Genomic DNA, 16,491 nt, shown 5'->3' on the forward strand with positions numbered 1-16,491 from the left:
CGGGATCCTTGGTCTGGGGCGCTCCCCCTGCTCTGGATCCTATATATAAACGTCAGTGTACTGGACCAATGATACTGACTCTAAATATATGGCGTAACTGCCTTAAACGCTTTTCCCTTATGTCTCCCTGCTCCCCTCTTATAAACGTATTATTTAACCCTCTCATTCCGGATAGTATGTCCTTGGGCAGGATATTCCCATGGGTGAACGTTCACCTCTTTCAGCTCAGGAACCTTGTACATCCCATAACAAGGAAACTACATACCTTTAACACTTTAAGTGAGAAATTTGGCCTTACACCACATCTCTTCCACTTCTATATGCAAATTAGACATTTCTTTCATTCTAAATCACCATCCCCAATTCTAGATAAACCAACTACTTTTGAATATCTATGTGCCCAAGGCCCCCATCAATTACATTTAATTTCCTGTATATATAGTATCCTCCATGAGTCGTCTCCCATCACAGAGACATTACATCTTTATATGCGCAAGTGGTCTCATCTAGTGGGCCGTCCTGTTACAATACAGATGTGGGATAGAATCTGGTCCTCTACATTTAAATCTTCCAAATGTGTCACCCAGAGAGAGACAACCATTAAAATTCTCATGTTCTGGTACAGAACACCCGATGTAATTCATAAGTATGACCCTTCAGTCTCGCAACATTGTTGGCGATGTGGAACTGAAATAGGCTCACTGTTCCACATTTTTTGGCAGTGCTCTTTGATTCAACCTTTTTGGTGTGATGTACATTTTCTTATACAAAAGGTGACGGGGGTGTCCCTTCCGATGGATCCCTTGACCTATCTATTGGGCCTACCTCCATCAGGGATATCTAAAAAGACAAACAAATTAATATCCTACATATTACTAGCCGCCAGAAGACTTATTCCGTTATTCTGGCTATCCAATACCCCTCCCCCACGGTCCAGATTACTACTCTTGGTGGCTGAGATTCGGACAATGGAGTTTTTGACAGCCTCGGTACACGATTGTGTTTCCAAGTTCACTGAAATATGGGAACCATGGGATCTTTCGGAGTATGGGACTACCCATGACACCAGGCTCACCCTAATCTTAAGTCAACCCTATACTACCTGTGTATATGGCCTGAACTGATCTCAAGGATCCAGACTCCCTCCAATATTACGCTTATTTTCACACCATAGGGAATTGACCTAATATATCTATGTGTTTTGTTACTGTGAACACTTTTTGTCACCTATATTTGTTACTTTATACTTTGTTTTTCTTTTTTCTATAATGATTGCTGTATAATGCACATGCATTGACAATGTAATGCTCGTTTTGCTAAAACTTTGTACTTAATTTTTGAAAATCAATAAAAATACAATTATAAAAAAAAAAGAAAGTCTACATGACGTGTGGAGATGTCAACATTCCACAGAACGGGATTATTCCTACTTCTCGAGTGTACATCGCACATACTCAAGAATTGATTTCTTTTTGGTGGATAAATTTCTGTTACAAAATATTAGTATGTCCAGTGTACACAATATTACATGGTCAGACCATGCTCCGGTTTCCATTATGGTGGAGGGATCTCGCACTGAGACAAGAGCAAATAGATGGAAAAACGATACCTTTCTTTTTTCACATCCAGACCACAAACATACAATTAATAAAGAACTACACGAGTTCTTCAAAAATAATACCGGATCAGTGCCAGATCCCTTTACAGTCTGGAATTGTCATAAAGCCTACATAAGAGGCATCCTCATGAAAATGAGCAGTGTAGCTAAAAAGCAAAGAAACAAAAAAGTGAATGACCTACTCCTTCAAAAAAAACCCTAGAGTCAGTAAACAAAAAAGCTCCAGATCCCAAAACCAGCTCACAATTAGACCAACTCAGACATGATCTCAGAATAATACTTATCTCCCAACACAAACATATAGTTCAAAAATGGAAAGCACATTATTACAGTCAGGGAAATAAAGCAGGTAAATTACTAGCAAATCAAGTAAAGGAAAAAACCATCAAACAAAAAATTCCATTTATCTTTCACCCAAACACAGGCATTAGGCTATCCAATCCAAAAGATATTGCTAATGCTTTTAGAGATTACTATAACAATCTATACAATCTGAAAGACGACACTACAAACCACCAACCGTCCCCCGAGATGATCCAGAAATTTTTGGACTCTATATCAATGCCTAAATTGAATTCAGACCAATTACAATATATTAATGCACCAATCTCTATGGCCAAATTAAATAAAACAATTCTATCCCTCCCTAACAACAAATCACCAGGCCCAGACGGTTTTTCGGCAGAATATTACCGGACATTTCACTCCATACTAGGCCCACACTTATTAAATATATATGCATCAGCCATTTCTGCATCCTCATTCCCCCCAGAAATGTTAACCGCCACAATTGTGACTTTACCCAAGCCTGGGAAATCTCTTGACACCCCACAAAACTTCAGGCCTATATCCTTGCTAAATGTAGACCTGAAGATTTACGCAAAGATCATAGCCAACAGACTGGCACAATTCTTGCCCACATTAGTTAAACATGATCAAGTTGGGTTTATCCCAGGCCGTCAGGCACCAGATGCAACACGCAGAATTATTAACCTACTTCACGCAGCGGAATCCTCGGGTACGCCTTCTCTGCTTCTATCATTAGATGCAGAGAAGGCCTTTGATAGGATCCACTGGGGATATCTGAGACTTGTTTTGGACAAGTTTGGCATCTCAGGGGAAATAAATTCAGCCATTCTAGCACTTTATACCAACCCCTCTGCGATGGTATACACAGAAGGAATGTTCTCAGATAGTTTTAATATTACCAATGGGACAAGACAAGGTTGCCCTCTATCCCCCCTCATTTTTGCTTTATTAATGGAACCCCTAGCCGAAAAAATTAGATCACACCCAGAAATTTCAGGTATCAAAATCTCCAAAGAGGCACACACCATATCACTTTTCGCGGATGATGTGATTCTATCTCTTTCCAATCCCAACACCTCCTTACAAACAGTACACAATATTTTAAACCACTTTAAACAAATTTCATACTACAAAGTTAACGCTTCCAAATCCAACCTACTTGCCATGAACATAGAAGAGAAACTACGTAATTCCCTATCATCACGCTTTCCGTATCCATGGGCAGACAAACCTATCCAATACTTAGGGATCCAACTGACGACACCAAGCAGCAACCTATTTAAAGTGAACCTGGCTCCATTCATTTCCTCCATCCAACCAGAACTAAATAGATTAAAGTCCTTTTGTTTGTCTTGGATGGGAAGACTGGCAGCATATAAAATGCTTATTCTACCAAGAATACTGTATTATTTTAGAGCTCTTCCAATCTCTATACCAGCAAAATTCTTTACAACAGCCCAATCGCAACTACATAAATTTGTATGGGCAGACAAAAAACCGAGATGCTCGCGGTCTTCTCTTTCGAGACATAGAAAGGCAGGTGGAATGGGACTCCCAATTTTAAGAGACTACTTCGCTGCTACCATACTAGATCAAACGAAATATTGGTTTCAAACACAGCCCTCTAAACATTGGGCCACTATAGAACAAGCCTGGTCGAATCCAAATTCTCTGAGATCCACATTGCTAGCATACTCTTTTTCAAACACTTGCCTCAAATCTAATTACCCTACCATACAATTAGTACTAAATACATGGAAGAAATTCTGTTCTGAAATAAGACACAATACGGACCTTACAGAAATTCCCACCCCGCTTAATTCATTATGCACACATATTAAAGATCTAAATACAAAACAATGGGAACATAAAGGAATAACCCTAATCTCGGATATGTACGACCGAGAAAAAATAATTCCCTTCAACACTCTAGCCCAAAAATATTCTCTTCCTACATCTGACTACTACATGTACATAAGAATCACAACATTCCTAAAATCTCACCAGATGCAACCTATTAGAATTCCACATAAGGCATGGGCATACTGGAACGGCAAATCTACCCCAAGAAAAGGAATTTCCTTATTCTATACTTTAATACAACAAAAAGAATCATACATTAAATTGCCAGCACATCAAAAATGGGAGTCAGAACTCTCTATGTCCTTTTCAGAAAAACAATGGCTAGAAGCTATTAAATCCAACAACTGTTTCACGAGATCTACAGCACACTGGGAGACAACCCAAAAATTACTACTTAGATGGTACTACACCCCCTATCTAACTGCAAAATTCTCCAATATTAGCTCCAACGAATGCTGGCGAGGATGCGGTAAAGTAGGTACCCTTCTTCACATGATATGGGAATGCCCCAACTTGTGGAGCTTCTGGAGAGCAATATTCAGATTAATATCAAAAATTACAGGCTTTATAAGGAAAGGTGAAGCAGAATTAGCCATTTTAAGCATACACATAGACCAATACCCTCCTGCTCTCAGACCAATAGTGATACAAATTCTGATGGCAGCCAGATTGACAATTACTAGCAAATGGAAATCTAACAGCTCACCGAATATTAGTGATGTTATTAGGAAAATTGATGAGGCTTTCAAATACGAACAGATTATGGCAAATACACAGGGAAACACAAACCGTTTTTACAAACAGTGGGATCCTTGGATTAGTTTCAGGAAAATTACATAGAAAAAGTTTATGTGTACTTCCTTTCCCCTTGCTCTTTCTCGCTAATATGCAACAGGGAGCCAGAGTCCTTACCTCCTTTATTAATATTGTATTCTTTTCTGTTATCCTTTTTTATTTTTTTTATTTTCATATATAATTTGAGATAAATATTCTCCAATTTATTATTACATTGATTGTCAATATGGTTGTTTGATTATAATCAATATACGATTGTTTAGACATAAGCTGTGGTTTTAATTTAAAAGCTTATGGAGATATGTTAGTAACCTCGCAGAACTGTGATAATATTTTTGAAAATACCTTGCATGGTATAATATTGTGAATTATTTTCTTGAAAAAACTTCAATAAAAAAGATATTGTAAAAAAAAATAAATAATAATAATAAAAACGCCATAAATCTATCCCCTATTTTGTAGACGCTATAACTTTTGCGCAAACCAATCAATATACGCTTATTGTTTTTTTTTTTTTAACAAAAATATGTAGAAGAATACATATCCACCTAAACTGAGGAAAAAAATTATTATTTTTTTTTTTTAATTTGGGGATATATATTATAGCAAAGAGTAAGATATTGTGTTTTTTTCAGAATTGTCGCTCTTCTTTTGTTTATAACGCTAAAAATAAAAACCGCCAAGGTGATCAAATACCACCAAAAGAAAGATCTATTTGTGGGAAAAAAAAAGGACGTCAATTTTGTTTGGATACAGTGTTGCACGCCCGCGCAATTGTCAGTTAAAGCGATGCAGTGTCGTATCGCAAAAAATGGCCCGGTCATTGAACAGCCAAATCTTCCGGGGCTAAAGGCTTTAATAATATAATGATCTAGTAATTAGTATCTAGTAATGATCTAGATCTAGTATGTACGACTACTATGACTTTTACTGCTCAGAACACTGTGTAATTCTACAATACAGCTCAAGCCATCATCAGTCACCAATTCTCTCTTACCCTCAGCTTTTTCAGTTTCCATGTTCTTGCTGTATTGGATATCTAAAGAGATAAATGCAATTTGTTACCTTTGACAGCATGGAAGAAAATTATATATATTTGCTGTATATACAGTACTAGAGAGAGAGAGAGAGAGTAAAATATAACAAAATTCTCTGAAGAAGTGAGTCCTCCATGAAGAATAGGACTGAGAAGCATAGGACTGCAGAGATGAAATTTTTTAGGAGGTGAAGGTTGACTCTACACTGGATGATGTCATGCAAATTGTTTAATTATATAATGATTTACTATTACCAGTGATGGGAGTAAGTCACACATGTGCAAGTCACAAGCAAGTCTCAAGTCTTAACCTTCAAGTCACAAGCAAGTCCCAAGTTACTGTGGCGAAAAGCAAGCAAGTCAAGTCGAGTCCCTGCTAGAAGTCAAGCAAGTCAAGTCAAGTCATTTATTTTGGTCAAGTCACAAATTAAGTCAAAATACTGATCTACCTCGAAGCCGGGACTCGGGGGAGCTTTCTTTTGTGGGGGGGGGGGGGGGGGGGCAACTTTTGCCTAGGCCAAGATACAGCACTGGTTGGTGCCAAGTCATTGCAAGTTATTGCAAGTCAAATAGCCCAAGTCAAAGTCAAGTCGCAAGTCATTAGTGACAAGTCAAAGTCAAGTCGAGTCATTTATTTAATTTTGTCAAGCAAGTCGCAAGTCCTCAAACAGGTGACTCGAGTCTGACTCGAGTCAAGTCATGTGACTCGAGTCCCCCACCTCTGACTATTACTATGAATACCACCACTACTACGACTGCAAAGAACACTGTGTATTTATACAATACAGCTCAAGTCATCATATCTTACTAATTCTATCTTACCCTCAGTTTTTTCAGTTTCCATGTTGTTGAAGCTTTGGAAAGCTAAAGAGATAAATGCTATATGTAACCTTTTACAGCACAGAAGAAAGTCATATATTTATACTGTATATGATAGCGGGAGTATTACATATAAAATCATTCTGTAAGGAAGTGAGCCCTTCATAAAGCATAGGGCTGGGAATCATAGCAATGCAGAGACCAGCTTTACTTAGGAGGTGAAGGGTGACTTCCACTTTGGATGACGTCCTGAGAATAGGTAAGTATATGTATCTATCTTCAACAGGTTAGTTAGCAGTGGCAGCCCATCCATTAGGGGCGCCTGGGCTCTGCTTCCTCTCTCTACGCCCCCCCTATATGATAATGGATAGATTCATGCATAGCATAGCATGAATCTGTCCATGGCCACCGCGGCCACCACCTATTCAGGCGTCTGGCCCCTTTCCGGATGCCGGGTGCCTGAATTCCAGCAGCGGGGTGTTTTTTTAAAGTATCTGATTAGAGCCAGAGGCTCTAATAGGCTTCAAAATAAGGTGGTCTTGTGGCGCAGAGAATTGCGCTACGAGTCCACCCAGGTGCTACAACAGCGAATTAATATACACAGTTGTAACACTGATCCTCAATCCAGCCAATCAGAAGCAGGTCTGAGACCCGTTTTCTGATTGGCCAAAAAGAGAAGACCTCCGATTGGCCACCGAGAAGGAGGGAGGAGCCATCACCCATGGAGCGCAGGAGAACTGGAGATCTGCCGCCATGAGCCCGGGAGAAGCGCTGCCTAGATAGGGTAAGCGCATTAGACCCGACTGACTGACAGACGGATGGACAGACCGGGGGGGTGTTACTGTTTGCTGCCACCCCCCACCAAAGAAAATAACCACCGGCTGGCACTGTTAGTTAGTATAGGTGTTAGAAGGGGGTGGGGTGTTTGAGATTAGTTAGTGATATCCCGGAATTCTACTTTAATTATCTAATTATTTACTATTACCACTATTACTATTACTACTAATGCTAAAAACACTATGGGGGTGATTTACTAAAACTGGAGAGTGCAAAATCCGGCGCAGCTCTGCATAGAAACCAATCAGATTCCAGTTTTTTTTTTTTTTTTACCAAAGCTTAATTGAACAAGCGGAAGTTAGAAGTTTATTGGCTGTCATGTAGAGCTGCACCAGATTTTGCTTTCTCCAGTTTTAGTAAATCAACTCCTGTGCAACTCTACAATTCAACTCATCAAGTCATTATTAGTCCGCAATTCTTACTTGTAATTAATAGAATTATGCAATCCTAGACCTGCACAAATCTATGCATCAGTAAAGAATTGTGATATTGCTAAAAATACAAAAATGCAAAGCAAAAAACAAACAAAATACTAAAATACAACCTTACACATAGGTTAGAGAGCTGCTCTTTATAAAGCTAATGAATAGCCTGAAAAATTGTAAATAATAATATAGTTATTAACTGCGCTCTCACTTCCACAAACTTGTAAACATTCTCATAAAGTGCTCAAACTCCAGTGAAATGTGTTTGAGGTAGTTAACACGAACAATATAGTTATAGTGTCCTTTAAAAATTCCAAGTGAATCCAAACAACACCACAGTAGTTCCACACCGAATGTGACCCTGAGTGTCTCCTCTTCACCAACACACAAGCACACAGCCCACTCACCGGAACTTTTTGACCCCTATTACAGGCAGTCAAAAACAGCATTAGGTATCTGGTGGTTCGCTTGCATTTATACACTGCTTTACATATTAGGGGAACATCTATGACCGGACCATCGATAACGGTGCTCCTACTCTCATGGCAGAACTTGATCAAAGAGGGAGGTAAAAGAGAAGTCTCCCTTACTTACCCTCATTTATTTTAGTTTCCATGATCTTGCGGTTTTTGCTATCTAAAAGATAAAAAATGAATATGTAAACTTTCACAACACAGAAGAATATATATACCACGTATATATATATATCATCATATAACGATTTACTAACTGTGAAAACCAACGACCACTACTCTATACTCCTACTGCTTGACCTCTCTGTGGCCTCTGATCCCTTTGGTCCCCCAAGGCTCTGTTCTTGGACCCCTTCTCTTCTCTATCTACACCTCCTCCCTTGGTCACTTGATAACCACCTACAGCTTCCAATACCACTTATACGCCAATGACACCCAAATCTATCTGTCTACTCCTCACCTCACTCCTTCAGTCTCCTCTCGCATTAATAACTTACTAACTGACATATCAGCATGGATGTCGCACCACTTCCTTAAACTAAATCTCTCTAAAACCGAGATTAATATTCCCCCTCCCTCCGCACGTGCCCCCCCCCATGACTTTTCCATCAAAATCAACAATGCAACCATCCTCCCCTCATGCCAGGGTACTAGGTGTAATCCTAGACTCTGACTTGTCATTTCAGCCTCAAGTCCAATCGTTGTCAAAAGTTTGTAGAATTCCCCTCCGTAACATCTCAAAAATGTGCTTCTTTTTAACAAATGAAACCACCAAACTCCTCATTCACTCCCTTGTTATCTCTCGCCTTGACTATTGCAACTTCCCTCTCATTGGCCTGTCTCTCCATAGGCTATCCCCTCTTCAGTCTATCATGAATGCTGCTGCCAGATCTATCCACCTTACCCACTGTTCAGCGTCCGCCAACCCTCTCCTCCAATCCCTACACTGACCGCCACCGCTCTCCTCCAATCCCTACACTGACCACCACCCCTCTCCTCCAATCCCTACACTGACCACCACCCCTCTCCTCCAATCCCTACACTGACTGCCACCCCTCTCCTCCAATCCCTCCACTGACCACCACCCCTCTCCTCCAATTCCTACACTGGCTCCCAATCACCCAGCGAATTAAATTCAAAATACTAACCACAACATACAAAGCCATTCACAACTCTGCCCCGAGCTACATCACCAATCTTGTCTCCAAATATCACCCAAATCTTCCTCTCCGCTCTTCTCAAGACCTCCTACTCTCAAGCTCTCTCATCTCCTCCTTTCATGCTCGTCTCCAGGATTTCTCCAGAGCCTCTCCCATCCTCTGGAACTCGCTACCTCCACCGGTCCGGCTATCCCCTACTCTCACTACCTTCAGGCGATCCCTGAAAACTCATCTCTTCAGGAAAGTCTATCACGTCTCCAACTAATCTTTTACCACTTCCATCAGCTCATTCCCCACAGTTACAACCTTTTGTACCACCTGCCCCTCCCTATTAGATTGTAAGCTCTTCTGAGAAGGGCCTTCCTAATACTCTTGTTTTTTATTGTGTTATAATTGTATTGTCTCCCTTTTATATTGTAAAGCACTGCATAAACTATATAAATCCTGTATAATAATAAAAATAATAATAATAATAATAATATTATATACACACACACACACACACACACACACACACACACAGTATTTTCCAGAATATAACCTAATTCTCTAATTATAAAAAATGAGTCTTCCATAAGGTGTAGGACTGAGATATGCGCACACTATATATCTCTAAAACCACACTGAGGCATTTTTCAGGAGATTTTGGGCTAAAAATAGCACCTGTAAAGCGCCGGAAAAATGCCTCCCCTGCAGCCCCAGTGTGAGAGCCCGAGTGCTTTCACATTGGAGCGGTGCATTTGCAGAACGTTAGAAAAAGTTCTGCAAGCAGCATCTTTGGAGTGGTTTAGGAGCAGTGTATACACCACTCCTCCACCACCCCTGCCCATTGAAATGAATAAGCAGCACTGCCGAATCGCCTGCACTTTTCTTCGGCTGCTAGCGAGGGTTAAAAGTGTAAACAAGGTATGTGGCGCTACCTAACCTGAGTGAAATATCCTACGAAACAAGGGGTTAAAAGTGCCCCGCTAGCAGCCAAAAAGCGTAGCTAAACAGGGGTAATGCACCGCTAAAACTAGCTGCGCTTTACCGCTAACGCGGCCCGCTGGCAGTGTGAAAGGGTTCTAAAAAGGGCTGTGACAGCTTCGGTGGCAACTAAAGCTTCCACAAATAATAATGGTAACTAATAATACAAATGATGGTTTTGGATGGTTGGTGTAGAGATACGGCACTTGTAATATACCTTGCAGGTTCCATCTAATGCAGTCAATATGAGGAACTCTTTCTGCCAGATTTTTCAATTTAGTTACATTATAGAGAATATAATAAACATAATAAGACTGTCAAACTTTGCATTGTAACTTTATGAAGTAATATTTAGGGTAAGGAACTGCTATCATAAATTGCTTCCTGAAGAACACAAAAAGCCAGTGGGTGTTTAAATTATTATATCTACTAGTATGATTAGTAAGTTGTAGCTATAATCATAAACAAATGAATAAAGAATTTGGTGTACATGGCATATTTGACACCCAGGGCAAATCATTTCTAACACCCCCATACTTCATTAAAATGAAATAATAATAAAGACAAGAAAAGAAAAGCAGACAGTGAAAATAGTAAGGTCTTATCACATCTGTGGTCAGTAGAAATGTGCTCCCTATAGTGATGGTTGGCAGAGAAGTCCCCCCCTTTCATTGTTGATCAGTTGAAGAAGGACCCCTTTCTATTGGTGTTCATTGAAAAAGGCCCCCTTACATTGGTGGTCCAAAGAAATTGACCTCTGTATTAGTAGTCAGAGAATACTACCCCCTTATTTTGTGGTCAATGGAAGTAAAGACTGCTTATATTGGTGGTCAGCTAAAAAGGCCACTCTTACACTGCTGGTCGGTACAAATGTGCCCCCTAGATTGGTGGTTAGTGGAGAAGGTCCCTCCTTATATTGATCAAAACGGTCTTTATGTGTCAGTGGTCCGTGTAAGAAGGGCCCCTTATTTTGGTGGTCAGGGAAGAAGCCTCCCTCTACATTGGTGGTCAGTAGAAAAGTGTCCCTTAGAAGGGGCCCCTTATATTGGTGGTCATTGATAGAAGGGCACCCTCATATTGGTGATCAGTGAAGAATCCCACCTCTTCCATTGGTGGGCGGTAGCATGTACCTTTTTTTCTTGGTGTTCAGAAGAAAAGACCCCACTACATTGGTGGTCAGTGAAAGAAGGGTTCCTGACACTGGTGCCTACCGGAAGGAGGGCCCTCTTACATTGGTGGTCCATGGAAGAAGGGCCCCCTATATTTGTGGTCAGTGAAGAAGGCCCTACTTCCATTGGAGTAGAGCCTCCAGCAGATTCCAGTGGAGAAGAGCCTCCTATATTGGTGGTCATTGGAAGAGGGGCACCCTTATACTGGTGGTCAGTGAATAAGGCACTCCTTACATGGACGGCCAATAGAAAAGTGTCCCTTTTACTAATGGTAAGTGGAGCAAGGGAAAACTTACATTGCTAGACAATTGAAAGAAGGTTGTTCTTTACAATAGTGATTACATTTTTGGTTAGTCAAGGAACTCCTAGCAATCTTTGGAGTAACCCTGATTGAGAAGGGCTGCTTTATTTTATTAAGATGACTGCAGGCAGACAAAAGCTTTTCCAATAGTAATGAACTGGGGGACAATCGTCTATCCTCAAATGCCTGGGTATTCTCCACTGTGTATTTTACAAGAGAAGGTGACTGGTGAAGGGTTCTGTACTTGCTATCTTATCATTAATAGAGAAAGGAAGCAAAAGCCTCACTACAGAATAGGTTTCAAGCTGGAAGACTGAAAATCACTGCGTGGGTTAAAGGTGTTTTCAGCTCTAGAAAAGCTCTTGTTGCTCCTATACTAGCTCAAATGTCTCAATACTTGCTCAAGAGTTTCATCTGGCTGCAAAATCAGGGATATGATGGAGACATTTGTGGGCGTGGCCAGCCTTATAAAGAATATATTGTGTAACATTATAGTGTACCCACCATCCCTGAGAGCTTTCTCTATCGACGTCCTTATCTGATTCTCATTGATTTCTTTAAGCGTCTTGATGACGGTTGATGCTCCACGTCTTTCAGTGTGACATCTGAAGATAAAGTCAACAATTTCCTCTATGGATTTGTTTTTAAGGTTTTCCATCTTAATGAGTCCAGCTCCACGACGAGGCTTCAGCTGACAAAGAGCCTTCTTAAAATTTGCCATCCTCTTCTCATCCAGATCTTTAAGATGTCTTGATATTATTAGTTTCTTTATTATATTTGGGCTGAGAAGTTCTGAACTCTGCCAATTACAAAAACAATAAGAATGTTCCATTTTTTCTCCTACTGGGACATAAATGATAGTATCTTTCTTATCCTGTATGCATCAATGTGACACCATAGCTCTTCTCTTGTCATGTATGTTAGGTGTAAATCTCCATATATGTTCTAATTCTGTATGTTTGACACTGCACAATACCACTTCTCGTTTTATTAATTAGGTTAAGTCTCAGTATCTATTGTTTTTCCTTTATGGGCAGAGACCCTGCCCTACGAGGTTGAGTCCCTAGCTAAAATTGTATGTGTTAGTTGCTAGGATATAGCCAGCCTGAACTTTTTTTCTGGGAGTTCCCCTGCTATGAGGGTACTTGTATGAAGGGATTGCTGCTCAGGCCTTGCATTAGTCTGGAGCATGTTCTTAAAGCTCAAGAACCAAACTGAGGCTGGAATGTGTATTTGGAGAAAGCTGGACTGGAAAGGATATTCTTGCCAAATAGTATCACAGAGAAGCTATGCAGAGCTACCGTCTAGACCAGGGGTCTTCAAACTACGGCCCTCCAGTTGTTCAGGAGGAACTACAATTCCCATCGTGCCTAGTCATGTCTGTGAATGTCAGAGTTTTACAATGCCTCATAAGATGTGTAGTTCCACAACAGCTGGAGGGCCGTAGTTTGAGGATCCCTGGTCTAGACTTTGTGAGAAGGATTTTTTGTCCATAGACTAAGGTACCTTTGTCAGTTCATAGAGGGTCAATAAGCCAGATTTGTAGGAGAGAACAACCATGACTACTTGTACAGGGACATAGACTGGTCTGGTTGCTCCCTTGCTATTAGAATCCACCTGGAGGTCATCCTTAAAGTGGAACTAAACTGTATTTGAGCAACATAAACTGAAAATGCAATTTAATTCATATTTAATATTCAAAGGAAACTCACCCATCCATCCACCCATTTCTCCGTGCTTTATTTTGTTGAGAAATCGCTTTGAAAAACAGCCCCCTAGCATTTCTAGCCACAGCCATCTTGAGTGAGGGAACCCCCAAACCCTCTCTCCTGTATTAGAGTTTAGCAAAACTGTAAAAATGTTTAAATTGATTGAAGTTTATTGTTGCAACAGAGGTATCGGCCCAGTCCTGGGATGGTTACTAATAGGCATGTCAATAGAACTCATCATTAATCAACAGCTCCCAAGGGAGTGCTTAATATGTTTGGATGCTACACAGTTACACAGTACCACTTCTCTTGTTCTGTGTGTTGCATGTAATTCTCAGTATGTGTTTTCATTCTTAAAGTGACTCTTTCTATAAAGTAAGTATCTAATGTCCTCCTTGAACATGCCTGATGTCCAGTCTGGGTGAAAACCATGGCCTCCACCACAGATACAGAACAGTGAGTGAGGGTTGTCATCTTGGAACAGGAAGTGTATTATTTTCAGGACAACCAGGAGAAAAATGTAAAAAAGTAATCTAATGCAGCCACCTCATCATTTATTCATTGGATTTCAGTTCTTTCAGCCATAGAGGCTCAGGATCACATGTAGTTGTTATCTAGGATGGTGTACATGCAAATATAACCTGCACAGGAACACAGACCTATGCCCCGTACACACGGTCGGACATTGATCGGACATTCCGACAACAAAATCCTAGGATTTTTTCCAAGGGATGTTGGCTCAAACTTGTCTTGCATACACACGGTCACACAAAGTTGTCGGAAAATCCGATCATTCTGAACGCGGTGACGTAAAACACGTACGTTGGGACTATAAACGGGGAAGTAGCCAATAGCTTTCATCTCTTTATTTATTCTGAGCATGCGTGGCACTTTGTGCATAGGATTTGTGTACACACGATCGGAATTTCCGACAACGGATTTTGTTGTCGGAAAATCTTATAGCAAGCTCTCAAACTTTGTGTGTCGGAAAATCCGATGGAAAATGTGTGATGGAGCCTACACACGAGGTCCTATCACACATTTTCCGTCGGAAAATCCGACCGTGTGTACAGGGCATTAAAGGAGAGAGTTGGCAAGGAAGAAACAATTGTTTGCGCTATCAGTTCAGTGTGCAGGAACTGACAAAGGCACACCATTTCTGGCAGAATCAACTGCTATTTTCTGTGTTCACTGAAAATGTACTTAGCTAGAAAAAAGAAAATGAATGCAGTCATGACATCTAAGGATTGGTAAACTGCATTACCTTTTTGCCCTTGGGGTTAGGTATACTTTAAATTGCAGGTGTAAGGAATAGATTGAATACTTACCTCCATTGAGAAGAGGGAAGTCTCCTTTCTGCTGTACAGATAGTTTCACTTGTCCTGAGCTGTTGTGTGCAGAGATTTAATTTGCTGTTTTATTGATGCTTCAAATTTCCTGCTTTCCCAGAATCATCATGGAAGTCTTGCTGTCATGTAGCCAACAGGAACAAGGAAAGATAGACACAAAGATGAAATAACAGTTTGGAAGATGATCCATACTCTATCCCTATAGTGAAATTGCTCGTTCGCTCCACCAGGTGTATAGTAAAAAATATATAGCAAACGGGAAGAACTTCCTAAATTCACATTGCTCAAAACCACATCATCCCCATTTCTTTCCTGACACTGTTTCCACCTAATCATAATTTTGCACAATTTTAAGGCAACAACAAAAATAGCTTTCAATGGCAAACCAAGTTTCTCCAGCACCTTAACGCAATAAAAAAGTTCATGGAAAACAAACAGCTGCACTCCTTCTAGCAACCCACCAAGCTTAGGGAACACCAACAGAACCAATAAAAGGTAAATATTTTCCCAGGCTTCTTGGCCTTCGCTTATTTCCCACTGGTGCACTGCAGAAGCCCCCTGGTTCATGCACCTTATGGCCCCGACAGTAATACTTTTCCCCTAGACCCTCTATCCAAGCCAACAGTCTTATAACCTGATGTTGACTCAAACTCTGTTTTTCTGAGATATTGCTGGGTAACTCAAATCCTTTTCGGATCTAAAGAAAGGAATTTAATTTGCCAAGTTTCATGCTTTTCTGATACCTTCAGTTTAAAGTACAATATATTTTTTTAGTTTTGGATAGAGTGGAGAGGGATTAGAACACCTGCCAGTTTTCACTCCTGTCTGTGTCCCCCGTTAGCGAGATTCAATCTCTCTACTTGTCCTGTTCACCATTACCATTGAAAGTGAAAGTACAAGAAAACCCCAAATTTTGGGTTGTCTCTTGAGTTTTGCTTATAGTTTAAGTCACAAGGGAATTTGGGCTCAAATGACCTATGCCTGCAGATAACCATTTGGTTGCTGCTATGGTTAGAGCTTTTCCCACACAAATTATTTTTGAATTCTATACAGCCTTGCAGGACTCCGCGGCATGAGCTCAACTTTATTATAGAAAGATTTTGTGTCAGGCTGGGCATTGATTATGGGTCCTAGGAAGAGGTTCTAACAACCACTGATTGGTCTCCTGAAAACTTACCGATAAGCTACCCCATCAATTTATAGTTCATCATACCTACTGAATGCAAATTCAGTTAGCAAGATATAGACCATCTTGAAATATAAATTGCCTAACAGATTAAATGACTTACAGAGACACCCATTCTAAGGCTTCAAAGAGAACTAAAAAGAATAATAAACTGACGAGCGGGACAACCTTGTGGACCATACCTCTACCTTTCTACCCTTTTTCTTCTTTCTCTTTCCTTTTCTCCACCTTACGATTAAAGCTCATTATCAGAATTTATTTGACTTATATACACTCTACTTGTAAACAATATGTATAGTAGGTATAAATCATTTAAATACCTACAAAAGTAACTAAGGAAATGATATATATCTTTAATTTAGGTTTACGTGAACCCAATGTTTAATATTTGAAATTTCATGATATTTACCTATATAAACCCTACTGTAAAACAATGAGCTTACTTTATAGATCCTTGTAAACTTACTTTATGTATC

At 40.1% G+C, this 16,491-nt stretch overlaps 1 protein-coding gene across 1 annotated transcript in view; it reads right to left on the reverse strand.

Annotated features, from left to right (window-relative positions):
• Nucleotides 1-16,491, reverse strand: part of LOC141148379 (uncharacterized) — a 47,949-nt gene that overhangs the window by 21,393 nt on the left and 10,065 nt on the right. Inside the window, exons 3-7 of the mRNA XM_073635817.1 lie at nucleotides 14,809-14,948; nucleotides 12,276-12,570; nucleotides 8,297-8,338; nucleotides 6,444-6,485; nucleotides 5,583-5,624 (exon numbers count right to left, since the gene is read on the reverse strand). Coding sequence (XP_073491918.1) covers nucleotides 5,583-5,624; nucleotides 6,444-6,485; nucleotides 8,297-8,338; nucleotides 12,276-12,570; nucleotides 14,809-14,814 — 427 coding nt within the window. The 5' untranslated portion in view covers nucleotides 14,815-14,948. The remainder of the gene's footprint in view (nucleotides 1-5,582; nucleotides 5,625-6,443; nucleotides 6,486-8,296; nucleotides 8,339-12,275; nucleotides 12,571-14,808; nucleotides 14,949-16,491) is intronic.

The sequence above is a fragment of the Aquarana catesbeiana genome, linkage group LG06, assembly GCF_042186555.1.
Source record: "Aquarana catesbeiana isolate 2022-GZ linkage group LG06, ASM4218655v1, whole genome shotgun sequence".
NCBI classification, from domain to species: domain Eukaryota; kingdom Metazoa; phylum Chordata; class Amphibia; order Anura; family Ranidae; genus Aquarana; species Aquarana catesbeiana.